This window comes from Centruroides sculpturatus, unplaced genomic scaffold (genome assembly GCF_000671375.1).
Source record: "Centruroides sculpturatus isolate CEXI.00-Female unplaced genomic scaffold, Cexi_2.0 scaffold1389, whole genome shotgun sequence".
Taxonomy (NCBI): domain Eukaryota; kingdom Metazoa; phylum Arthropoda; class Arachnida; order Scorpiones; family Buthidae; genus Centruroides; species Centruroides sculpturatus.
Genome location: NW_019385999.1, coordinates 175,432 through 202,719, shown reverse-complemented (window position 1 = coordinate 202,719; position 27,288 = coordinate 175,432). Strand labels below are relative to the sequence as shown.

Below are 27,288 nucleotides of genomic sequence, written 5' to 3'. Positions count from 1 at the left end.
TCTAGAACATTTACAATCGTTCTATAATCAAACCAATATGCAATAACAAATTTGAATTTAAAACGGTTCGAACATTTTAAAAATAGAAATTGATAACATTTCAGACATTGTTAAAAATATTTTTATCAATTTAATACACCTAAATACTCAATGAAGACTAAATGTAGTTGAAAACGAAAAATCGCATCTAAAATAGTACAGTAGAAGCCGTTTTTCTGGTTAAGCCTTAATCCTCTCCCCCAGCAGGGGAATTTCGAAAAATCCCTTCTTAGTGTGCATTTCCATGACATACCCTATTAAAACGCAGATAAACACAAAATAATTGCATCTAAAATAATACAGTAGAAGCCATTCTTCTGGTTAAGCCTTAATCCTCTCCCTCTCCCCCGCGGGGGAGTTTCAAAAAATCTCTTCTTAGTGCATGTTTTTATGACGTACCCTAACTGTGTACCAAATTTCACCTCTTTAGGTTTAGCGGTTTGCTCTGGGCGATGATGAATCAGTCAGGACAAGCAATTTTATATATTTAGATGATATTGATTTGGATTCAATTTCACTTATTTGCCTGAATATTGACAAATATATTATAAATTTGACGAGGTTGATAATTAGTGATTTGAGATCATCCTAATTTAATATTTCACTTACCAGTTGATTGATATTTTTATTATAGTCCAATACTCGAGAGTCTGCCGTATTGTCATTTGCCATTCATTTTTTGTTTGTATGATCTTTGTTTAATGTAGGAAATCCAACATGAATAATTGCAGATCCCAGATGCTTTCTTGGGTACCATCAAATTTACTTGATTTAGCTGATTTTACACCATTTCGTTTTGCTTGGGAAGCCAGGGTTGGGTTTCATACTTCCAATATTTTATGATAACTTATTTTTCATATTCAAAAACATTTTTAACAAAATTTCATTTAAATCGGTGTTTAAACTAAACAAGTCTAAAAAGATTTTGAAATTATAAGAAACTTTTATACAAAAAAAGATACACAGAGTATATTGATTTTTACTTCTTTTTGTATTTATTGTTGTGAATTATATTTGTTAATGATTTAATTCACACAATTTGTTATGTTAGGAAGAACAGGCAGCTCATCACATGCCATCTCCAGCAATATCACATTACCCTAAAAGAAAGAAACTTGGAGATGCTACTTATCTGTTATCATTGGATAAAGAAAATTCACTGCAGCCGTCCAAATTACAAAATGCCGATGGAAATAATTCCACAATTAATTCGTCGACATTTGATGGTATATATTCGCCGGACGTTTCATTTTCAATAGGTATGCTTTGTTTTAACTACTAATTTATTTTAAATTAGGTACTTTCCAATAATAATTTAAAAAATTATATGTATAGAGAGAGTTTTTAATTGCATTCAATTGATGATTTAGATATTATATCATTGATATTTGATATTACACACAGCCTAAAATTGACCTAAAATAGCCAAACTTTTAATGTGATTATAATTTTGATATTTGTTAATATTTTTTGCCCATTATAATTGCTAGTTCTAATTTTTTTAGTCAAATATCTCTGTGCTAAGAGATAGTCATGAAATTTACAACCTTTATAACAAATTTATCTGATTTTGTTATCTTTCAATTGGATCGTATGTTGCAATAGTTTTAAATATGCTATTGAATAAGTCAATTGCTGCATTATATTAGTTAGTAGTACTGAGAATTAATTGAAGATTAACTTATTGCTAATATCTGAAAGCACCACTTGGAATTTGAAGATTCATTAATATATATTTCCAAATTAAGAATACAATTTGTCATGTATTACTGTCACACTCCAGTATATATTAATTAGGTTTAATTATACAAGGATTATTTTTAGGGTAATGTTGTAGTTCTTTTATTTTCCTGGTTATGTATACTTAACAAGGGAAAGTATCGGAATCGTCTCAAATTATATCCTTCTAGTTTTTTACAAATCTCCATGTTTTGAGGCCCCCTGAACTCCAAAAAAATAAAAAATATCCGTGTGTGTGTGTGTGTTGGCATCTATTTTGTTTAATATCTCAGAATGGAGTGAAAATTAAGAAACAAAATTTAGCATAGAAGCTTATGTATAAGGGTCATTGATGCTATTAAATTTCGGTGATGAAAGGTTGAGGAGGGGAGATAGTGGTTTTGTGTCATTTGTCATGTGGGGTTGGCTTAATGAAGATTTTACTTCTTAGCATTTACAGACCTTTATAAAACTCATCTCTACCCTCAAAATTAAGTCCTTTATATAATTTTAATTATTATAAAATAGCAAAGTTTTTATAACAAAATCTCATAATAGATGGTATCATGTATAATTTTATTTGTTTAATAACTAAGAAGTGATTTTTAAAATAAAATCTCATAGCAGCTAGGAAAGTTAGGCAACTCATTTTTTTTTTAATGCTATTTTTTTTTAATCTAAATTATTTATATATGTGATTTTATGTAATATTTAATAACAGAAATATAGATTACATTTTGTTGAATAAAAAAAAATGTATTTATGGACATTTATACACAAATTTTTCTTTTTATTTTATAGGTTCTCCTCTAGAAAGTTCTCATTTAAGTCCATTAAAGCCCATTGCAGATTATAAACTTATGACACCCAGGCAGCAAGTTTGTACAGAATTATTGCAGACCGAAACTAATTATGTTGGTATTCTGAAAACTATTGTTACGGTAAATACATGGCTCGTATTGCCATCAAATACTACATTTCAAATAATAAATAATAATATAATTAAAAATTTTCTTTAGACACACTATTATTCAACTTGAGGTTGTTCATTAATTTACAATTGTTTGTGTGCATGCATGTGGTGCAATGAGAATAAATAAATATACAGGGTGTTTATAAATGGTGTGGTTTTAAAAATTAATAAAAAATCTTTTTATTACCTTATATGGGCAAACCGTACAGAATAAGCAGCTGCAATTGTCCAAATTTTTTATGTACTACCCACTCTTCGCTTGTTATGCATTGTAGAACATCACAAAGGACATGCTACACTGCGTATGGGAAGAATTTGATCACCGTGTAGATGTGTGTCGTGTGACCATGGGTGCACATATTGAAGGATTGTGATTAATGCATAAAAAACTTGGCCAGTTGCCGCTGCTTATGCTGTAAGGTTTGCCCATATAAGATAATAAATAGATTTATTATTAATTTTTAAAACCACACCATTTATTTATAAACACCCTGTATATATTCAGAACTTTGATAATTTAACTATTGAGTATTATAAATCAAAAATGGATTGTCTAATTTTTTTCAGAAATTTTGCAGTAATGCCATACATTTTATAAAAATCTTAAGAATATCACAAATATATGATTTATTATTTAAATTATTTTCATAAACATTTTATTAATTTTTTTTCAATCTGTATATAAAACTAAGATGTTTAAAGAACCTCTCGAACAACCCGATCAAGTAGGAGGAGCATTACTAGACGGAACCGAATTGAAAATAATATTCGGAAACATTCCACCTTTGTACGAAGTACATACCAAATTGCGCGAAGATTTATATATTTTATTACAAAATTGGAAAGAAGATAAAAGTGTTGGAAATATTATTCTCAAATACGTAAGTCTAATTTATTACTATCTTAAAATATATAACATGTTATAATACATTATTTTTTTCCTCTGATAGTCTCAAGACTTTTTAAAAGCTTATCCACCATTTGTGAATTATTTTGAAAAAACTAAGGAAGTGTTAATCCATTGTGATCAAACTAAACCGAGATTTCACGCATTTTTAAAAGTAAGAAGTCTTTTTGTTATAAAATGCCTTACTATGTTTAGAAAATAATTAAATGTATTTTCTTTGTATTAGAATTTGTCAACATATATTTATATATTTATGTAAAAGATGCAATTTGTTGTAATCTTGGATAATGTTGAAATCTGAGAATAGATTGACTAAAATTCATATTTTTTTTAATCATTTGCTTGCCATTTTGGTTTTTATGTTTCATTATTTTGAATATAACAGATAGAAAAATATTAGAAATATCAGTAAACAAACCAAAAAAAAATTTATTTAAAAAATTTAAACCACAAAAATAATATTTGGTGGTGATAAGGGCAAGATGGTTAAGACTTTGACCTACCACTCCAGGTGCCAGGGTTCAATTTCCATGAGCGGCTCTTTTGAATTTTTCACAGGTGGTTAGTCCCAGATATTTTGAACCTTGTCTTTCACGTTGCCTGGCCACCTTCATTGTAGGTCTGTGATGGGTATGGAAGAAAAGGCCCTCTTAGTCAAGCAAGAATGTGGGAAAAATTGTTTATGTGGATTATATATTTTCTAGAATGATAAACTGAAGAATAAAAATTTGAAAACTAAACCCAACATAAATATATTAATGCAAATAATCTTAAAAATTTGAAATGGCGTACAGTTTAAACCAGATAAACTTCACGTAAGGTNCATGCACACCGATTTGAATTGTTGTTTACTTATTTCTCACTCTGTCTGCAACATGATTATTGCTACGTATATTTCAATTAAATACATTAAATCATTGACAAGAGATAATATTTTGTATAAAAGTATGTTTTAAAATTAATTTTAATCTCTACTTTATAATTAATTATTTTAATTTTTATAGAAAAAAATAAGATTTTATATAGGCTATATATGATCAGAGAAATTTTTTGCTCAGAATCTGCTCAGCAAAATTTTTTTTTGCTCAACTATAAAATATTATGAATAAAATATAAATTGCATTCCAAAATAAGAATGTTCCTTTTTCCGTTTTTGACTTTTTCTGCCCCACGAGTGCCAAGAGGACTTTAATATCAATGTCACCCGAGTGGCCATTACAAATGGTCCGACTAATTGACTCATCGACAAAAAAAATTAGAGGGAACATTGGTCTACACATAAACTTAGAATAAATTAAATCATTATTGGATGTGTATAATGATTGTATTAGAATTTCTTAAAATTCTCCAAATTGTTTTCATAACCTTTTTTTATAATTTAAAACTATTGTTTAATGCTAGAAAACAATAAACCAAAACATTTTTATGATGCATCATCAATCCTAGACATTAAGGATAGGACAACATGTCTCTATAATGTTTTGAGATAGTTTTACATTTGAATTTGATTGAAATGACAATTACTAGCAGAGATGCCCAGTGTTGCTGGAGAAATTTGAAATTGCCCCCTTGACATTGTAGAAAATTTTTAAAACAATTTAATTCAAAAATAATTTGTATCACTCTGTTTTATAATCAAATATTTTAGTTTTGTGCAAGCAGCAAAAACCTAAAATTTTATTTTTTAATTAAGGAGAAAGTATGGGACATTACAAAAGCTAGTTACCAGTTTGGAAACTGTAGGAATTTTCATTAAAAATTTAATAATATTGTGAAAGAACCTTTTGATAACCCTTAGGGACACATTCCATACTCACTATATGATGATTGGTAGTGCTGTAATATTTGGAATGCCACGCTATTATTGCGGCATTCCAAAATACATAGAATCAATTTTTTTCAGAGAAAAAGAAATTGTTGACCTTCTCCCAAATGAAAAGATTTTTGCTTGTTTGCTCATTTTTCTAATGCGTTATGAATAGATAACCTATAAAAACCAATCACTTTTTCCAATTTTTATATGGTCGTATTCACGACCAAGGATTGAGAGTCAAGTTTAGAAGTTAACCAATTACCATTCACTTTACTTTTACTGCATGAATCAATAAGTACTCTTAGTAGTTATTGGTTAGCTTCTAACTCTTGATCTTGATTGCTAACAAAAAATGGTGTTTTAATTTTTGCATTAAGTGTTACATTACGAGACTATGGATATTTATTTATTTTGGTTAAAAATGAGTAGATATTTAAGATTATTTGTAAATTTTTAAGTTAATAACTTTAAATTACTTGTATTTTCAGAATGTAAAGATGCATTTGCACTGATCATAAGAACAAACGATGAATTGAAAGAACGAGTATGCAAATTTATATTATTGTCAGAGAAAATGAACAAAAATGATTTTCTATACTTATTATGTCGTTGCATGGCGAATGTACATTGTCGGGCAGATTCCGTAAGTATTATTTTTAATTTACAGTGTCCTTTATAATGAAACACAAATGTAAAATTATATTTGTTTCCTACACTTAAGAAATTATTCTAAAGTTAAATTTATCGTTTTTAAGCATTCATATACTGACATGTATGACTGCACCTATCATTTATATTAATTAATGTCCTTGGTTAAGATAAAGTTCACAAAAATCAATTAAATTAAATGATAATAATTAATACAAAATATCTTTTTATTTTTGAAGTTGTGTCGATAAGTTGGTTTTTAAACAACATAAAGGATGTGAATGATGATGATATAATATAGAAATGATTAGAATACATAAATTTGCATACTGCACACTTCAGAATTTAGAACAATTGATTGATAGACTGATGGGATAAGACCCACAACCGACTACCTGTACTTGGTGGTTTCGTCCACTTGGGAATTTAAAGTGACAAGTAAATAAACAATCTTATAGATTAAAAAAAATTAATTTCAGTTTTTTGAATTGAAATTAATTTTCTTGAAACAAAACACAATCCCCTGCTACTTTTTATATATTTTGGTATTGTCCCAACAGTGCAGGATCATTAATTTTTATGAAAATAAATAAATTGACGACGTCGGAATCAAATAATAGAAGAGCAAGTGACGGTCCCGACGTTAATAGCATTTTGATTGACGGCCCTACGCCTTCGTTCTTACTGCCATGATTGATTCGGTCCATTTATTGAAAGAATCTGCCATTTATTCTGTAGAAAAAATAATAAATTTCCCATATGAAAGGTTTTCTTCTTACTGAGTCATCACAAGAAGTAATTTGTGTTAAAAAAATTTTTTTAGTGTTTTAAATTATGCTATATTTTACTGTATTTGGATTTTAAAATTGAGATTTTTACTAATCTATTTATTAAATAATAAAATGGTCCTTTGTTATATTTGTTTAATTTAGCTTTGAAATTTCTATTTTTCTGAATTTGTTGTACTAGAAAGGCTTTCGTTTTGTGTTAAAGAGAAAAATAATACAAGGAAAGATTTTCATTTTCAGTTCTTGTAATTCTCTAATTCTGTAATAGCTGCAGTTTATTAAATATTAACACAATGCTTAAACCCAAAATTTTGACCATCAATAATGTAAATAAACAGAAGTTTGTCGGATTCTGCAGTCGAACCGTTTGTCGTAAGGACAAGCCCACTCAAAATATATTTTTGGATCCGTAGATGAAATCCTGTCGATTTTGATTTTATCAGTATTTTGGTATCAGTTAAATATACAATATTTGGCAAAATAGCTTTATTTTTTTTACAATTTTGTTTCATCTAATCTTGATAGAGAAAGGGAATAGTTACTTGTCCAAACTAAATGTTACTTTGTCGGAATTGTGTTGATAAATAAAATAGTCTGGTAAAATTATATATTAATAGTTAACTAACCGATGCTTAACAATAACAAAATTAATTTTGTGACATAAATAGTCAATTTGAAGAAATGGTATTATTTTTTTGTTTTCATATTATCTACTTGGACATTGTTTATAAATGGGAGTTATTATACCAGTGTAATTTCTGACCAGCAAAGAGAGGAAGTCTTAGTCAAAAGGTAAAACAAAATATGGGGTGAAAATAAAGATATTTTGTTTTACCTTTCGACTAAAACTTCTTCTCTTTCTAGTCAGAAACTACGCCTGTATAATAAGTCCTATTTATAAACAAGGTCCAAGTAGACAATACAAAAATAAAGTAAAACATTAAGTACATAGAGGTAAAAGGAATTGAGGAAATGATTTAAAAAAAATAACATTCGTTCTTCATATTAGGCATTTAAATACATAGTTCACCCGTGGGACAAAACGTTAGACTGGGTTTCTTGGATATACGTCATTCCGGGCTTAATATTGGGTCCGGACCAGACCCAATATTAAGCCATTATCTGTAACGTTTCGTCCCATGGACACATTCGTTTAACCAGGCAACAACAGAGTACTTTTGGGAACCGTTAGTGCCCATCTCTGTCGTTTGCTTCCAATAAAACGAATTTTAATAAGCCGAAAATTTTCTTCGGTCACACTACGCGCAGTGCACGGATCACCAAGGATCACAGAGGAAAATAGTCTTCGATTCCAGATTATCTTTTCGCTGGTGCGAGATTGGTAGAAGAGTCCGCCCGTTCGTACGTACGTGCGGCATCGTTACGGCACGAGTAGGTAGACGATACAATGCGGTGTATTTCTTAACATTATCTTAACGGAATCTTTGGTAAAGCATTCTAATTTTAGGCATTTACTATTAATAACCCGTAAAATTAATCTTTTAGGAAAATCTGATGGTCAAACTGAATCGGGAACAACTTCCCGCCAACGTCAGCGAAACCGGCAACACGTTCAGCAGAGCCATCAAGTGAGTAAAACTTAAATAACGGTTTAAAATCCAAACCGTTTCGTCTTTCCGACGAATTTTCCCATTCCCTCGGTAAAAGTCGACATTATATGATAGAGTAGGGTTGTCTTTTACTTTAAGACTAGCCTCAAAAACAAAAAGTAAGCTGGGAAGAGCCCTGTCCATGAAGAAGACTCCCACCAAGCGGGGCCTCAGCAGGGCCATGTCCACCATCATCAGCCCCCTGCGGACCACCAAGTCTCCCTCTTCCACCCTCGGACGTCTCCACCTTCCCTCCCTGGCCGACCTGACGGTAAGAACTCCCTCCCCCCCACTNTATTGAAACAAATATGATACAAAAAAAATTAATAATATATTTATTGTTTTTATCTATATATGTAGTAATTTGTTCTGAGAATAAATTGGTAATAATCGATTATGTTATTCATTCTTTAATTAAGAAGTGCAATTTTTAGTTTTTTCTGGGTTTTAATGGATTATTCAAATATACATTTTCCTAAGCTTGCTACAAATTATCCGTATAGTTCGGATTAGGCGAATGATCAATTGGCCATTCTGTTTCTTGTGTATCTACAATACTTCAAGAAATTTTTTTGTCTTGTGCAACTTATGTGTTTGTAACATTTCTCATATAGAATACCAAGCCCACATTTTGTTAATAATCAAATGTTAAAGTCACATTCATTAAAGATTATATTATTGTCTGTCAAAATAAAGTTGAATTGGTCAACTTTAATTGTCATTCAGATTCGTGCTTATAGATTTTACATTTCTAACAGAATATTTTGACTTAGAATGTTATGTTATTTATGTCATATAGATTGATGCCAGAATTGTAAATGTTCCAAAAACATTTCTTTTTCATATTATTAAAATACTTTCTGATGTCTTAAAACATCTACAGTGCAAGAAATTTAAGGGTTTATTATATCTGTAAAACAAGATGAACTATTGATAATCTTAAGTTCTTTTTCAATAACTGTAATACAGTATATTGGTAAGCTTGTAACAAAAATTGCAAAGATTCAAATATTACTGTAATATACAATACTGTATATAGAATTAATGTGTGTGAATGTGTTTGCGGAAAGAAAGAAATTAAAAAATACTTATTAATGATACTTTTTCATCCATGAACAAGCATTGTTGCTTGGCTATAATATACTACATGATGTGTGCAAAAATGATTTTAAAAATATACAAGGGACATCAAGAAAATAATGTTTGCATGTGGCACTTTGTGAGGGTAAATTATTGCCATTGATTCAAGGTCAATTTGTTCTTTGAGGTGTTAGCAAGTATAGAATTTCTATAATGGCAGACTTATTGTTACTGTATAAACTTGTGAGCAGTATGTTGGCCTTTCTTTATTCTAGACTTATTACAAACATTGTGATTTTACTGTACATTTCGTAAATGTGGTTAGTATCATTTTCATAAATATTTATGTTATAAAAAGCTGGTGGACTTTATTTTTCAAAAAGAATGCATTTCAAACCTTAAGTCCCTCATCAACTTTTTATAACATAAATATTTATGAAAATGATACTACATTTATGAAATGTACAGTAAAATCACGATATTTGTAATAAGTCTAGTAATAAAGAAAGGCCAACATAGTGCTCACAAGTTTATACCAAGACTAGACAAGAAGTGTGTCATAGTATTTATTGTTACTGTTTTGTTGAGGGTTAAAATGTGTACAAAAATAGAAAATCCTGTAAAGTATTGTTAGTTTTCTAAATGTGAAGAAAGTTCGTCCTATAGAAATTTATAAACAAATCACGGAAGTGAATGGCAATCACATTATGAACAAAGCAAGAGTGAGAAATTGATATTTAATCAAGGAAGATAGAGTGACCGCACACTACTGCAGCCACTCAAGCTATCCTTTAGAAATTTGGCTGGGATGTTTTCGACCACACACCATACAATACCGACCTGGTCCCCAGTGACTTTCATTTCTTTCCCAAGCTGAAAGAGTTTTTTTTATGGATTTGGAATGGATGAGAGGTAAAAGAAGCTATCACTAACTATATGAAAGAACTAGCAGTAGAAGTCTATGACATAGGAATCAAAAAATGTGTTGTGCTATAACAAGTGCTTTAATCATAATGGTGACCATGTAGAAAAGTAACTGGTCTTGTACTAATTATTCAAATCTTCTTCCTATTGTTACTGCTTTTTTTTTTTTTATAGCCAAATGTTCTTTATCTTCTGTATGCCCTTCTTAATAATAATAATGTTAGATCACAAAACATTGCAGTCCTACATTGTCTCACTTTAAATTTTAATATATTTCAGGATTTTTCTTTCTCTCTTGCTTTTTAAGCGTGGCTCACAAAGTATACTTAGCTGGTCACTGCTGCTATGTGTAATATGAGGTGTTCACAAACCATGAAGCATCACAGATGAATTTTATTTTCACAAGGAGACATAGGCTTATCGTCAAATGCCCACAAAATGAAGATGTATCAGCTGAATTATGTTTCCACATCTTACAAATATTAAATGTGTCCATCTTTAGTCACATGATGCACATCATTGTCCCATAGTCCATTTTTCTTCATACCCAACCCAGCATACCTGGGATTGATTGTAGCAATGGCAGCTATGATGCAATGTCACAATCCTGGAGATCCTGTAGTAGGGGTAGTATGCACACTCTTTTCTTTACATAATTCCACAAGAAGTCGCATGGGGTCAAGTCTTGTGACCCGAGTAGCCAGTTTACGTGCCAACACGCTGGCAATTCGATGATGCAACAGTTCCTCATTTGGGTACACGTGAATATTACTGTGGAAATGGGATGGGGCATCTATCTGTAGGATAAAGTCTCTGTCTTCAGTCAACATATCCAAAAATGGCATTTCAGTAAGAAAAATTGACAAATTTATTGTGGTATTGTCACAATGCCAGGCTGATATTTTTTAATCATACTTTAATTTAAACTAAGTTTACTAAAATTGAGACCAGATATGATAATATCTTGCCCTGTACATCATACTTCTCCTTGATAGCACTTGCTGTAAGGAGAAGTATGATGTACAGGGGCATCTAACATCATTCTCAAGAAAATCTTTGAATTGAAATCATGTGACTTCCAGTTCAGCCTAGAAGTTCATATATAGTAAATTGGGGCCTCTGGCTATCAAGCTTTCCATATCTGGTCTGAATTTTAATCTATCTGACTTCACTTTTAAGAACAACAAAGGACAGTGGGAGTGTATAAGTCTGCAATTTGAGAATTGTGGGCTAAATATATTAAATTATTATATAATTTAATACAGAGTACTTGAAAAACACATTAACATCAATATGAAGTAACTTGTTATGCCAGATTTAGGGTAGTGTCCTCTGTGTAGTTCTTTCATGTGCAGCAAGTTGCAACACAGTTGTGGAGTTCTCCAAAAGTACGGCTTTAATATCACCACTGTAACAGACGTGCACCTTCTCCTATAAGTGTTAACATTTTTTAAAGCACTCCAAATATTAAATTAATTACAGTTGTGGCTCAGTTATAAATCCAGCTTTATTACTGGATTATTAATATAATGTATTGGCCCAAATATAAGTCAATTCCTGTTCTGGAATTCTTTACTTTTTGAAAAATAATTTGGACCCAAGTATAAATTAATACTTTATTTTTCAATTGAATCAAAACTTTGTCTTTTTTTTTTCTTTGTTAGAACATTCGTCATCATTCCCATTCCTATTTCATTAATTTGATCCACAGACATTTGTAAATACAGTAGATCCCCCTATAAAACCGTTTCCTATAGTTATGATTCCTATAAAAATTGTGGCAGTACAGTAGATCCCCCTATAAAACCGTTTCCTATAGTTATGATTCCTATAAAAATTGTGGCAGTATCCGTAAACAACGGTAAAAATAACTCCTATAATACGTAAAACGTCATCGGGCAGCCGAACTACTTACCCGCCGTCCGTAGCGCCACGCTACGGAGAGATTTCTATCGTCTGGACAGTATTATATAAATTATATATAAATTAGGTACTGTACATATAATTATATATTAATTATATATAAATTAGGTACTGTACATATAATTATATATTAATTATATATAAATTAGGTACTGTATATATAATTATATATTAACTTAATTTATTGTAACTTTATTATAATTAAATATATATTTTTCGCCGTCTAGCGTCACGCTACGGCGAGTTAGGCGACCTATCGTCTGTTTAGTACTGTAATTTTATACATTTCTTGTGAAAGAAACATTTCTTATTTAACGGCCATAAAAATTATTTATATTAATGATGTCTCCAAAGGTCAACGAAGTTTTCGCAGAAAAATAATATCAGAAATCGCGGCCGCAATTTGATGCGCTGTTCCGCGACGAAACCAAGCTTTAGCAACGGGCGTAGTCGAACGGTACACACTCGGTAAGCAATCCTACAATTTTTTGTTTATAACGTAGTTTATACGGATTATTTTCAAAAAAATATACGTATTTTGGAAATGTTGAGTCGAATTAGTCTAGAATCGATTAATTTTATGAAAGAAAACCTTTCAAACAGCCGTAGTCCGTAAACTATGATTCCTACAAAATTGATTCATAAAGAACGGAACGTATCTACCGTCTTATAGGGGGATCTACTGTACAGTTGGCATAAGTGAATTTTGAATTTGAACAACTCTGTAATCACAGACAGTTATCTAAATCAAAGAAAACTGTTAATCGGGTTCAAATATGGGTCGAGAACAATTTTTAGCACTTTTTTTAAAACTAGAAAAAACCATCAACTAATATTCGGGCCAATGTGATAATTTGGTCTTAGTTTTCTATGTAGTTATATAAATCAAATACGACTTTTTCATACATTCAATACATTGTTTTGTGCTTACCAAAACAATATTGAATGTATAAAAAAGTCAAAAAATAAATGTATGCACATTTTTTAGAGTATAAATCTAAGTTGAAAATTGCTTACTATTAAGACATAAGACTACATTGAATACTCCAAGAGAATAAAGAAATGAGATAATAACACTTAATTATCTCTTTTCCTTATAAACCATTAAATAATTTTATTTTGTTTTTAAACTTTTTTTGGAATCTATTATGTTTATAATTGTATAAAGGGAAGAATTGCCATAATTAAAATAAAAACCGATAATCTAAAACTTTGCAAATCTTGATTTCCAGATATGCAAGAAAAGAAATAAAACGTCAAGCACAGTAAAAAGTCCCGGCACGATTAATTTAAGCACGAACAGCAGAAGCACATTCAAGAATTTCAAACACATAGAATTATTACATCTCTCGCACATCAAAAAAGTAATAGACGTCAGAGAAACGGAAGGTGAGTTTTTGCAATTAATGGAGTCTGTCCAAAATGATATAAACGACACCCGCGCAAACAATCTTTTTAAGTTTTATTTATGTTTAATATTAGTTTAAGTATAATATTTACTAAACTAAATTGATTTCAACGAGCATTCTTTATTGTATATAGCAAAAAAAAACAAAATATACAAAAATCAAAATGCATTTGCAGCAATTAGATATTGGAATTTAATAACAAAATAAAAAAAATTTATCATCAAGTAATTAATATTGGAATGCTAAATAGTAAATACTAAAATAATAAAATACATTCTTGGTGGTCAAGGCATTGGCCTACCACTTGGAGGGACCCGGAATCAAAGTGAACCCAGATTATTTTGTGGGTGGTCCATGTCAATTAGTCGGACCATTTGTAATGGCCACTCGGGTGACATTGATATTAAAGCCCTCTTGGCACTCGTGGGGCAGAAAAAGTCAAAAACGGAAAAAGGAACATTCTTATTTTGGAATGCAATTTATATTTTATTCATAATATTTTATAGTTGTTTGTCACCATTTGTATCCGATGAACATTGTGTCTACACCAATGTTCCCTCTAAGCTGAGCACTGGTCAAATTGTTGCCACGCATGAGAATTTGTGCCGTGCAGGCAAGCATGCACACCGATTTGAATTGTTGTTTACTTATTTCTCACTCTGTCTGCAACATGATTATTGCTATGTATATTTCGATTAAATACATTAAATCATTGACAAGAGATAATATTTTGTATAAAAGTATGTTTTAAAATTAATTTTAATCTCTACTTTATAATTAATTATTTTAATTTTTATAGAAAAAAATAAGATTTTATATAGGCTATATATGATCAGAGAAATTTTTTGCTCAGAATCTGCTCAGCAAAATTTTTTTTTGCTCAACTATAAAATATTATGAATAAAATATAAATTGCATTCCAAAATAAGAATGTTCCTTTTTCCGTTTTTGACTTTTTCTGCCCCACGAGTGCCAAGAGGACTTTAATATCAATGTCACCCGAGTGGCCATTACAAATGGTCCGACTAATTGACTCATCGACAAAAAAAATTAGAGGGAACATTGGTCTACACATAAACTTAGAATAAATTAAATCATTATTGGATGTGTATAATGATTGTATTAGAATTTCTTAAAATTCTCCAAATTGTTTTCATAACCTTTTTTATAATTTAAAACTATTGTTTAATGCTAGAAAACAATAAACCAAAACATTTTTATGATGCATCATCAATCCTAGACATTAAGGATAGGACAACATGTCTCTATAATGTTTTGAGATAGTTTTACATTTTTTGNTTTTTTTTTTTTTTTTTTTTTTTTTTTTTTTTTTTTTTTTTTTTTTTTTTTTTTTTTTTTTTTTTTTTTTTTTTTTTTTTTTTTTTTTTTTTTTTTTTTTTTTTTTTTTTTTTTTTTTTTTTTTTTTTTTTTTTTTTTTTTTTTTTTTTTTTTTTTTTTTTTTTTTTTTTTTTTTTTTTTTTTTTTTTTTTTTTTTTTTTTTTTTTTTTTTTTTTTTTTTTTTTTTTTTTTTTTTTTTTTTTTTTTTTTTTTTTTTTTTTTTTTTTTTTTTTTTTTTTTTTTTTTTTTTTTTTTTTTTTTTTTTTTTTTTTTTTTTTTTTTTTTTTTTTTTTTTTTTTTTTTTTTTTTTTTTTTTTTTTTTTTTTTTTTTTTTTTTTTTTTTTTTTTTTTTTTTTTTTTTTTTTTTTTTTTTTTTTTTTTTTTTTTTTTTTTTTTTTTTTTTTTTTTTTTTTTTTTTTTTTTTTTTTTTTTTTTTTTTTTTTTTTTTTTTTTTTTTTTTTTTTTTTTTTTTTTTTTTTTTTTTTTTTTTTTTTTTTTTTTTTTTTTTTTTTTTTTTTTTTTTTTTTTTTTTTTTTTTTTTTTTTTTTTTTTTTTTTTTTTTTTTTTTTTTTTTTTTTTTTTTTTTTTTTTTTTTTTTTTTTTTTTTTTTTTTTTTTTTTTTTTTTTTTTTTTTTTTTTTTTTTTTTTTTTTTTTTTTTTTTTTTTTTTTTTTTTTTTTTTTTTTTTTTTTTTTTTTTTTTTTTTTTTTTTTTTTTTTTTTTTTTTTTTTTTTTTTTTTTTTTTTTTTTTTTTTTTTTTTTTTTTTTTTTTTTTTTTTTTTTTTTTTTTTTTTTTTTTTTTTTTTTTTTTTTTTTTTTTTTTTTTTTTTTTTTTTTTTTTTTTTTTTTTTTTTTTTTTTTTTTTTTTTTTTTTTTTTTTTTTTTTTTTTTTTTTTTTTTTTTTTTTTTTTTTTTTTTTTTTTTTTTTTTTTTTTTTTTTTTTTTTTTTTTTTTTTTTTTTTTTTTTTTTTTTTTTTTTTTTTTTTTTTTTTTTTTTTTTTTTTTTTTTTTTTTTTTTTTTTTTTTTTTTTTTTTTTTTTTTTTTTTTTTTTTTTTTTTTTTTTTTTTTTTTTTTTTTTTTTTTTTTTTTTTTTTTTTTTTTTTTTTTTTTTTTTTTTTTTTTTTTTTTTTTTTTTTTTTTTTTTTTTTTTTTTTTTTTTTTTTTTTTTTTTTTTTTTTTTTTTTTTTTTTTTTTTTTTTTTTTTTTTTTTTTTTTTTTTTTTTTTTTTTTTTTTTTTTTTTTTTTTTTTTTTTTTTTTTTTTTTTTTTTTTTTTTTTTTTTTTTTTTTTTTTTTTTTTTTTTTTTTTTTTTTTTTTTTTTTTTTTTTTTTTTTTTTTTTTTTTTTTTTTTTTTTTTTTTTTTTTTTTTTTTTTTTTTTTTTTTTTTTTTTTTTTTTTTTTTTTTTTTTTTTTTTTTTTTTTTTTTTTTTTTTTTTTTTTTTTTTTTTTTTTTTTTTTTTTTTTTTTTTTTTTTTTTTTTTTTTTTTTTTTTTTTTTTTTTTTTTTTTTTTTTTTTTTTTTTTTTTTTTTTTTTTTTTTTTTTTTTTTTTTTTTTTTTTTTTTTTTTTTTTTTTTTTTTTTTTTTTTTTTTTTTTTTTTTTTTTTTTTTTTTTTTTTTTTTTTTTTTTTTTTTTTTTTTTTTTTTTTTTTTTTTTTTTTTTTTTTTTTTTTTTTTTTTTTTTTTTTTTTTTTTTTTTTTTTTTTTTTTTTTTTTTTTTTTTTTTTTTTTTTTTTTTTTTTTTTTTTTTTTTTTTTTTTTTTTTTTTTTTTTTTTTTTTTTTTTTTTTTTTTTTTTTTTTTTTTTTTTTTTTTTTTTTTTTTTTTTTTTTTTTTTTTTTTTTTTTTTTTTTTTTTTTTTTTTTTTTTTTTTTTTTTTTTTTTTTTTTTTTTTTTTTTTTTTTTTTTTTTTTTTTTTTTTTTTTTTTTTTTTTTTTTTTTTTTTTTTTTTTTTTTTTTTTTTTTTTTTTTTTTTTTTTTTTTTTTTTTTTTTTTTTTTTTTTTTTTTTTTTTTTTTTTTTTTTTTTTTTTTTTTTTTTTTTTTTTTTTTTTTTTTTTTTTTTTTTTTTTTTTTTTTTTTTTTTTTTTTTTTTTTTTTTTTTTTTTTTTTTTTTTTTTTTTTTTTTTTTTTTTTTTTTTTTTTTTTTTTTTTTTTTTTTTTTTTTTTTTTTTTTTTTTTTTTTTTTTTTTTTTTTTTTTTTTTTTTTTTTTTTTTTTTTTTTTTTTTTTTTTTTTTTTTTTTTTTTTTTTTTTTTTTTTTTTTTTTTTTTTTTTTTTTTTTTTTTTTTTTTTTTTTTTTTTTTTTTTTTTTTTTTTTTTTTTTTTTTTTTTTTTTTTTTTTTTTTTTTTTTTTTTTTTTTTTTTTTTTTTTTTTTTTTTTTTTTTTTTTTTTTTTTTTTTTTTTTTTTTTTTTTTTTTTTTTTTTTTTTTTTTTTTTTTTTTTTTTTTTTTTTTTTTTTTTTTTTTTTTTTTTTTTTTTTTTTTTTTTTTTTTTTTTTTTTTTTTTTTTTTTTTTTTTTTTTTTTTTTTTTTTTTTTTTTTTTTTTTTTTTTTTTTTTTTTTTTTTTTTTTTTTTTTTTTTTTTTTTTTTTTTTTTTTTTTTTTTTTTTTTTTTTTTTTTTTTTTTTTTTTTTTTTTTTTTTTTTTTTTTTTTTTTTTTTTTTTTTTTTTTTTTTTTTTTTTTTTTTTTTTTTTTTTTTTTTTTTTTTTTTTTTTTTTTTTTTTTTTTTTTTTTTTTTTTTTTTTTTTTTTTTTTTTTTTTTTTTTTTTTTTTTTTTTTTTTTTTTTTTTTTTTTTTTTTTTTTTTTTTTTTTTTTTTTTTTTTTTTTTTTTTTTTTTTTTTTTTTTTTTTTTTTTTTTTTTTTTTTTTTTTTTTTTTTTTTTTTTTTTTTTTTTTTTTTTTTTTTTTTTTTTTTTTTTTTTTTTTTTTTTTTTTTTTTTTTTTTTTTTTTTTTTTTTTTTTTTTTTTTTTTTTTTTTTTTTTTTTTTTTTTTTTTTTTTTTTTTTTTTTTTTTTTTTTTTTTTTTTTTTTTTTTTTTTTTTTTTTTTTTTTTTTTTTTTTTTTTTTTTTTTTTTTTTTTTTTTTTTTTTTTTTTTTTTTTTTTTTTTTTTTTTTTTTTTTTTTTTTTTTTTTTTTTTTTTTTTTTTTTTTTTTTTTTTTTTTTTTTTTTTTTTTTTTTTTTTTTTTTTTTTTTTTTTTTTTTTTTTTTTTTTTTTTTTTTTTTTTTTTTTTTTTTTTTTTTTTTTTTTTTTTTTTTTTTTTTTTTTTTTTTTTTTTTTTTTTTTTTTTTTTTTTTTTTTTTTTTTTTTTTTTTTTTTTTTTTTTTTTTTTTTTTTTTTTTTTTTTTTTTTTTTTTTTTTTTTTTTTTTTTTTTTTTTTTTTTTTTTTTTTTTTTTTTTTTTTTTTTTTTTTTTTTTCAGGATCCCTCGGTGTCCGGCAAAGTGCCCAAGGCCGGCGCCAAGATCAAGAGCAGCTCCCTGGGCCCTTCCTCTTCCAAATACATTTGAGTTTATCGTTCCCATCGTCGTTATTTTTACGTTATCGTACTTTTGTACAACGTTTTTTAAATTATTAATCCGTGTAAATTGAATTTTATAACGTGTAGGAGGAGAGATTTTTATATAAAAATGCGCACTAGTTGCTGTAGATACATCACACCCGTATACCGTATACACACACCATCGTATAAATAAATATATATATATATACACACACACACCCTTAAATATTCTTAATAAATAACGAGACTAATTAATTAACATTCTGCACCCTTAAAATAATTAAACGAGACAAAAAGAATCGATGTTATCGTGAGTGTCGCGGCGACACTTATTTGTATTTATTCTTGTTAATATTAGAAAATTGTGGAGTGAATTTCTCTCTTATAAAGAAAAAAAAAAAGAAATAATAATAATAAAAAAAAATTGTTGCGCCGGTTTTTTTCCCCGGCAGAGAGACGATTTCTAATAAATGATTATTTTATTATTATTATTTAAAGGATTGGGCCGAGAGGTTTAAATTAATTTAAGAATTTAACGTATTAAGCGTAATTGGAATTAAGGAGAGATGCGGAGGAGGCAGTGGTCGGGCGACGCGACGAGGCGCTGCGAATCGTCCGCCATGACGCGCAAGCAGTAGGTAGGTGCGATGCGGAGGATGCCGGACAGAGCATGGATTTCCGGTGGAGCAGCCGCCGCCGCATCGTAATGTCGTCTTCCAGGCCGTTCCATCGACACGGATGCGAATTCTGGGGTGAAAATCGTCCGCTTCCGGACGGCGCGTGGTAATCGACGGAAGGATGAGGAAGATTCCGGTGCTGAGACACGGGCGGGACGTCAGCAAGCTGGTGAAGTACACGCCGTGCAGCAGCAAGCAGGAGTCGCAGGGCGACGACGACCGCGACGAAATAGCCGTGGTCAGCAACGCCGCGCCCGAAAACGTCACTTACGGCAGCGGGGGGTTGACGGCCAACGGGCCACGTCTGGTGCCGGGCATCATCACCTCGTCGGGGGACGAGCGCTCGTGCCTGGTGGACGGCAAGAACAATGCCAGGATTTACACGTCGCTGTCGCTGTACTCGGCGCTGAGCGGAGACAACGTCAAGAAGTCGGGGTCCAGACAGTCGCTGCTGGAGACCATCACCAAGAGGTTCTACGGCGGCGAGGCCAAGCCCCAGGCGCTGGAGTCCATGGCCTACGTCAACAGGGCCCACGTGGGCTCGGACCTGGAGATCCCTCGAAAGACGCGAGAGTTGAGGAGGAAAGAGATCAAACGGGAGTTCGAGAAGTGGGAGACGTCGACGTCCGGCAGCGACGGGCCCGCCTGCAATTGGACGTTCGTCTTCGACCCTTCCGGTCGCCTGTGTTACTATTGGTCGATGGTGGTCAGCGTGGCTTTCCTGTACAACTTCTGGGCCATGATCTACAGGTTCGCCTTTCGGGAGATCAACGAGGACAACGTGGTGGGTTGGTTCACCCTGGATTATTTCGCCGACTTCCTATACGTTCTGGACGTGGTCTTTCACTTCCGCACCGGATACTTGGAAGAGGGGGTGCTGCAGACCGAGTCGGTCAAACTCAGACAGCACTACATGAACTCCACCACCTTCTACATCGATTGTCTGTGTCTTCTGCCTCTCGACTTCCTCTATCTGTCCATCGGATTCAACTCGATCCTTCGCTGCTTTCGCCTGGTCAAGATCTACAAGTTTTGGGCCTTCCTCGACAGAACCGAACGACACACCAATTATCCCAACGTCTTTCGCGGTCTTTCGCTCGTTCACTATCTCCTGGTGATATTTCATTGGAATGCTTGTTTCTTCCAAATAATTTCTAAGAACGGTGGGTTCGGATCGCGCGACTGGTTTAGTCCTCGTGACGACGGATGTAACGACGTCACGTGCGAATACCTCCATGCCTTCTACTGGAGCACCTTAGCTCTCTCCACCATAGGTGACTTACCGGGACCGAGGACTAAAGGTGAATACGTGTTTCTCGTCTTGGAACTCATACTCGGTTTGCTATTGTTCTCTGCCGTTTTGGGACACGTGGCCAACATCGTCACCAACGTCAGTGCCGCCAGGAAAGAGTTTCAAGGTCAGTCTCCCGACTTATTATTATTATTATTCTGTCTTTTAAGCGCTAGCGCGGAAATACAACGCGTCGTTTAGTAAAATTTCGCAAAATTCTAGTAAATTCGCTAATCAAAAAAAGCAAGACAGAGACATTTCGCGGTCGTTCTCTTAATTAAAATAAACAAAATTGACTCGTTTACGTAATTCCCAACCCGTCCACATAGCCATTGTTACCGGTGGCGCCGCCTGCCGTCCCGTTTTTTTTAAAAAGACACACAAAAAAAAAAAAACGTTTTACTCTGTTCTAATTACGAATTATTTTCCACGTTTAAATAAGTATTTTTAACTTATTTCCCTAAAAATTCGAATTTTAATATCGTAGCTTCGGGTAATTGGGATTTCATCGATTCTCCTTTAAACACGAGAATGCGGTAGAGGTAGTGTTTCCCAAACTACTACTACTACCACTACCCGCTTTTGCTTCGAAAAATAATCTTTTCACATAGAATTTCGACGCCGAATTAAATTAATAACTGTTTAACGACGATTCGGTCGACACACGCCATTCTTTTATCCTTACGAAAACAGTGACAACACGGCCGATGACACTCGAATTGATTGCTTTGTCTTACGTTGGACGCTAGAAATGAATCGTACTTTCCTTTTATTTCTTCTCTCTTTCTGTAGTTTATTTTTAATTATTGCTTCGGCCTTATCCCGTGTTCTTTTCTCGTTTCCTAAACGCCACTTTAATTTACTAAATCTACGATAATCTCCCAATTAGTAGAGAATATTCTTGGCTCCTTATTGTTCCAGATTTAAGCCAAGTTCGCTTCGACAGTTTGATTTACATTTTAACAAATAAGAGAAAAGTGGCAAAATCGAACTGCCGGGGGGGGGAATTAATTGGCTCGTGTCACCTTGCGAAAGGTTTCTGCCGTTTGATAGTGAAAGACGAGGTCACCACGCCTTTCTCTCCTCCCCGTCATACGAAGCAAGTATGATGTTTCTGTTGGGACTTCTATAGATCCTTTTCTCGGTTTATTTTTGGAGAATTCGATAGATCTAATGACGGGTCTACAAGTTTAAATGTCTTTTTTTTTTTTTTTTGTAGTTTTGAGTAGAATCTTTACTATATTAAACACTAGAAATTTTTAACACCGCCCGTAAAATTACTCAAAGCAGCAGGAGTATGCAAATTATAATCTAAGACGCGTTAGTCTCTAAGGATTGCAATTATTATTATTTGGTCTGTTCGTTTAGAATTTCTTATAGTAAATTTATCTTACGGTTGTATCTATCGATTTTATTTATTAGACAAAGCTAATTAGCATCGATTAGGAATTGTTTACACGCGACACCACTTCGTAGGATGTTACGTGCGTGTAGAGATCCATTATCTAATTCGGGGGTGCCACACGTCTATTCTCGAAATTCCGAGTGAGAATGCCCTAGACCCGTAACATTATCTAATATAACAAGGAGGTTCTTGACATTTCCATTCGCCGCGAGTGTTTCTCTTCTCGTATCCTAGAATCGAATTTTCTGCGGAAAATCCAACTTAAAAAAAAAAAAAAATAGAAGTTTCGAAATTGCTTCGCCGGTTTAATAAAGAAAGACGTGTCGGGTCGGGGTTTTAAGTAGTAGGTGGCCGGCGGGCCAACGACTGTTCGTTTTATACGAAACGAAGTTGTCATTGGTCGGGTTACGAAACGAGTTTCGAGGACGAAATATTTTATATCGTTACGCGTTACGTAAGGTAACGTTACGTAACAAACGCGCGTAAGTAACTTAGCAAACATTGCGAGTAACGAGTGACGTCTTTCCGGAAAACTGGGCACGCACTTTCGTTAGAGTCACGTAATATCGCCACCGATTCGTTACGTAAACGTAATTATTGCTAGATAATGATTTAGTAGCGGACTTTTCCAAGGCCGGTGTAACGGACGGATTTTTCTTTCTATCGTTAACGGAAGGAGGGATTCGAACCCGCGCCTTCCGTTAACGGTAACGACGCTTTCGAGAGAATAAATAAAATTAATATTTCAAATCAGATCGAGCGAGTTTATAGCTTAAGTAACGTAGCAGTTATTTCGAAGAATTGGCAAAACGAAGAGAAATTTTTAATCTCTGCCATTAATATTTTTCTAAAACTAAGAGAATAATTTAATAGGTTGGCACGAAAACAAGAGTTTATCGAGGATCGCTTCTCCTCCTCCTCATCCTCTTCCCTTCTATAAATAAACAGAAATTTCCGGAAGGAATGAAATTTTAATGCAGCGTTTTTTCTAAAGTTTTCGTTTTTATCGATTCGAATTCTCCGAGAATATTTCTACACGCCGTTTTAAACACCGAAAAATTCGCTTCGTCTTTTCGAATTAACAACGTCACGTCACCCGAAGATATAAAGGTGCTCGGTACCTGGATACGAGTGCATTCGGAAGTGACGTAGAGGAAGTAGATTAATTTGGGCGGCGTTCTGACATTTCGGTCCGTTATCGGAGTGTAGTATGCGGATGATTGCGGGCAAAATTTTATTTTACTACGGCAATAAAATTTCGCAACTCCGTTAGTTTCCTTCCCCCCTCCCTCGAGCGAAAGCCGAAAAATTAAAATATTCTTCTTCTTCTTCTCGGAAAAGCTGCCAAAATTTTTTAAAATTCCGGAAAGGCGTCGTCCGTTCGATTTTCCGGGAAACTTCGCTTTTGGCGACGTTTCTGGCGAGGAATAAGGCATAGATTAGACATTTAAGACGAAGGATTAGCGTTTAAATGCCTTTACTTAAGGGCTGAGATGCGGATTCCGATTGGTTCTTTAGCAAAGTTAGACGCAGTAAAGACTTACATGAGGATGAGAAGAGTGAGCGATCGCATCCAGAACAAGGTGATTCGTTGGTTCGACTACCTGTGGATGACGCAGAAGTGCTCCGACGAAGAGAGGTCCGTGGGTTGTCTACCCGACAAGCTGAAGGCGGAAATTGCCATCCACGTCCATCTCGACACTCTAAGAAGGGTAGAAATCTTCCAGAATACAGAGGCGGGCTTTCTTTGCGAACTCGTACTCAGACTGAGACCGGTTCTGTTCAGTCCGGGGGATTACATTTGCAGAAAGGGTAAGTATTCCTCCCCTCTCCCTTTTCTCATGTTACTAATTGTCCGTGCTAATTATCCGACTCGCGCAGGAGAAGTAGGCAAAGAGATGTATATAGTTAACCGAGGGAGACTCCAAGTCGTTGCAGACAACGGAAGGACGGTTCTCGCCACTCTTCGAGCAGGAAGCTATTTTGGAGAGATTAGCATTCTCAACATGGGCACGGCCGGTAACAGAAGGACCGCTTCTGTCAGATCCGTCGGCTATTCCGATTTGTTTTGTCTCTACAAGCACGACATGTGGGAAGTTCTCAAGTATTATCCGGCGGCACGCGTTCGACTGGAAGCCATCGCCGTCAAGAGACTAGAGAAATACAAAAAGGAACCGCTCAGGAAGAGTAAGTCCCTTTTTCTTTTCTTTATAAACAACTCGTTTTATTCGCGGTTAAAAACCAGCTTCTGTCCTTAGTTTGCTCTTCAAGTCCATGACTAGTAATTGCATTTCCTGTGTTTTAATTGTAGCCGTTTCCTATTTTTATAAACGGCATTTTAAGATACGTATGGCTTTTATAATTCCATCGGTTGTTTAAATTACTTCCTAGCAGTGAGAGAGACTCGCCCTTAATAACTTAATTCTTAATCTCGAGAATGAAGTTAGATAAATGAAATCCCCGAATAACTATATATACGAACTTCCGATAAGTCACGTTATTTCAATTCAAAATATTTCCCCTGTGATGAGTTAGATGACGGCATAATTCTCTTGCTAACAGGAAAAGTATGATGTACAGGCGCTTGATAACAGGAAAAGTGTTACGTACGGGGACAAGACACTACTAATTTCGGGTGGAAAGCGTTTATTTCTATTAAATAAATTTAAAAATTGCAGTCCAGCATTGTTTAATGTTAAAATTCTCTTAGTGTTTCGTGGAAAATCGTGGTTTCTATTGATATTTTGATGTTAACGATAGTCTTTTTAAGTATAATAGAAAAGATTTGCGTAATACTCATACCAGAACGTTTTACAGTCGCCATGGGAAGATGCCGTAGCACCCCGGGATTAGTAGAATCCAGAGGGAAAGTTCCGTTGGAAGAGATGGAAATTGCGGGACAAAGGAGCAGCAGAATGTCGGAAGGGGACAAATCGAGCCCTCTACGGGATCAGACCAGTCTGAGCAGCATGGAGAGCCACCAGGAAACCAAAACCGATCAACACGAACCCCTGTCCGCCACACCGCACGTAATGTACACGCCGTATTCGGACAGTCTGCACTCGTACGCCACGGATCTGTCGACGGAACAGCCCAAGACCACGGTGACGTCGCTGTCTCAGATGAACTTGTTGTCTTACACGCGTTTCTCCTTCCCCTCTCCCACCCCCACCGACGGCACGCGAGAGGCTCTACTGGCGGAAATCAAGCGACTCAGAGAGAGATTGGTCATACTTGAAGCCGAAAACGCCACAATGAGCATGAAACTGAACCAACAACAGTGGGAGGTGGAGAACCGTCTGGCAGAAATCGAGATGCACATCTGCGGCGGAAACAGCGGCACCACCACCACCAGCAGCGACAGCCCCGACATAAACGAAAGGAACCAAGAATCCATCATATGAATTCTTACTGTACAGCCAGAAATACATAATATATAAAAAAGGAAACCAAAAGAAAATACCCCTTAATATTTCTAACAAAAACCTGAGAAGAAAACACAAGTTGTACAAAGTTGTCCTTCCCGAACGTATACGTCACAGTATTTTGAATTTTGCTAAATTCGATGTATCGGTACCTCGGTCGAACCTGCAGAATGCTTGATCGGTGCTTTGTCATATTGGTTTAGACTTTATCGTATTTTAAAAATATGTTTTTTTTTTTTTTTTTTTTCTTTGATACAATTCACTGTAAATACGCTTGTTTCTAACGGATCGTTTCTGTCTCGGTAGTGCCATAAGTTCCACTCAAAGAAAGAAAGAAAAAAAAAACAAAATGGCGGCTCGGCGGAGGTGCCGAGTGTCGTTTGGTGTATTTTAAACACGGAGAAAGAGAAAAACCGGACGTTTTAAAAATAGTTTTCTACCCGTCTGTCTGTCCCTAAGAACTATATAAAACTTTTCCAAATATAAAAATAAAGGATACGTAGGGAACAACTTTTACAAATCTTATAATAAATTTAAACCCAACGGGGGGGGGGGAAATAGTTTTTCTATGATTAACTTTCGAATATTTAAAAAAACAAATTAATTTTTTAAGTAAGTAGAATTAGTGGTAGACATTTAAAACGAAAAACAAAATAATAATAATAATAATAATAATTGTTTCTAAATATTTATAATTGATATTCTTAAATTCCCACTTTTTAATATTTTTCCAGTCGTTAAAAATTAATCTTTAGAACTTCTATATTTAGAAAAAAAAAAACTATTTTAAAATTAAAATTTTTGGGGACGTTCCAAACAAACAAAAAACTTTTCACTTTATAGGATTAGACGTTGGAATTGTTTATTTTTAAATTCAAATTTTACATTCAACCAATAGTTGTCCAGAATCGGAGCTCCTCATAATCTTATTCGTCAATTCCATTCGGCCAATGAACAATCACGGATCAAGCATTTCGTCTGCCAATCGCAGACGTCCAAATATATTTATTCAAAAAACAAACAAACAAACAAATTTCTGTATGTTTATACCGATCCGATCTTTTCTAATGTTAATGGTCAGTTTTCATTCATATTTTTATCGCGATTATCATCGAACGTTTCAAAAAAAAAAAAAAAAACAATTCAAAAAGTCTATATTGGAAGAGATTTTCAGTCAAACAAAACGAGATTTTCCACGTGTATTCTTACCGTTGGTCAAATCTTAGTGTCTGTTTTTGGAATTCAAACAGTTTTTCACTCTTTCTATTCATATACAAAAGAAAGAAAAAAAAATTTGGAAACGAAATAAAATATCCTTTTTATCATTTCTGGTGTTATTTCTTCAGAGTTTACGACCTCGTCTACCGTAAGACACGATAATTTATAACAATATTTACGCATCTCGTAACGGAATAAAAGAAAAATTAACTCTTTAGTATCTTCTAGAGATGGCCGTGTAATTAAAACTGTAATTACGGGTATAAATTTAATTAAAATCGACCGAGCCGTACACTCCAACTAATACTACTAATAGAATGGATTGAGAGGACGCCATACCCCGTCAGAAGGCAGAGTAGCTTTATTCCGAGAGGTTGGAAGTTAATGCCCGACTTTTAGGTATTTTATACACATACTAGTAAATTAAATAAGTATTAAATAATAATATAGAATAGGCCTAAGTAGTATAACAAAATGGTGGCCTAAAAGTAACTTCCGCCCTCTTCTGTTTCCGTGGAATAAAGCTACTCTGTCTACTCGTGTGGCGTACAGATCGGTTATGACGTGTAAAATAATAATATAGTTTTGTTCGTCTCGTATCTGGT

General features: G+C 30.0%; 2 protein-coding genes across 2 annotated transcripts in view; both read left to right on the top strand.

Moving 5' to 3' along the window:
• LOC111613011 (protein ECT2-like) overlaps positions 1-18,674 on the top strand; it is a 28,116-nt gene extending 9,442 nt beyond the window's left edge. The window contains exons 8-15 of the mRNA XM_023354307.1: positions 1,091-1,298; positions 2,560-2,699; positions 3,424-3,612; positions 3,682-3,799; positions 5,940-5,995; positions 8,394-8,476; positions 8,597-8,768; positions 18,588-18,674. Of these exons, the coding sequence (XP_023210075.1) occupies positions 1,091-1,298; positions 2,560-2,699; positions 3,424-3,612; positions 3,682-3,799; positions 5,940-5,995; positions 8,394-8,476; positions 8,597-8,768; positions 18,588-18,674 (1,053 nt within the window). The remainder of the gene's footprint in view (positions 1-1,090; positions 1,299-2,559; positions 2,700-3,423; positions 3,613-3,681; positions 3,800-5,939; positions 5,996-8,393; positions 8,477-8,596; positions 8,769-18,587) is intronic.
• LOC111613019 (cyclic nucleotide-gated cation channel alpha-3-like) lies at positions 5,944-26,772 on the top strand. Its single transcript, XM_023354318.1, has 7 exons — positions 5,944-6,094; positions 8,394-8,476; positions 8,597-8,768; positions 18,588-20,762; positions 23,559-23,852; positions 23,922-24,227; positions 24,858-26,772. The coding sequence occupies exons 4-7, from the start codon at positions 19,466-19,468 to the stop codon at positions 25,442-25,444; spliced, it is 2,484 nt and encodes an 827-aa protein (XP_023210086.1). The 5' UTR covers positions 5,944-6,094; positions 8,394-8,476; positions 8,597-8,768; positions 18,588-19,465; the 3' UTR covers positions 25,445-26,772.
• Positions 26,773-27,288: the final 516 nt, after the last annotated feature.

Bases quoted from the DNA above. Each gene is read 5' to 3' on its own strand.
- LOC111613019 (XM_023354318.1), top strand. From the start codon at position 19,466: ATGAGGAAGATTCCGGTGCTGAGACACGGGCGGGACGTCAGCAAGCTG. The intron at 20,763-23,558 runs GTCAGTCTCCCG...TTGGTTCTTTAG, and splicing joins CGCCAGGAAAGAGTTTCAAG to CAAAGTTAGACGCAGTAAAG. The intron at 24,228-24,857 runs GTAAGTCCCTTT...AACGTTTTACAG, and splicing joins AAAGGAACCGCTCAGGAAGA to TCGCCATGGGAAGATGCCGT.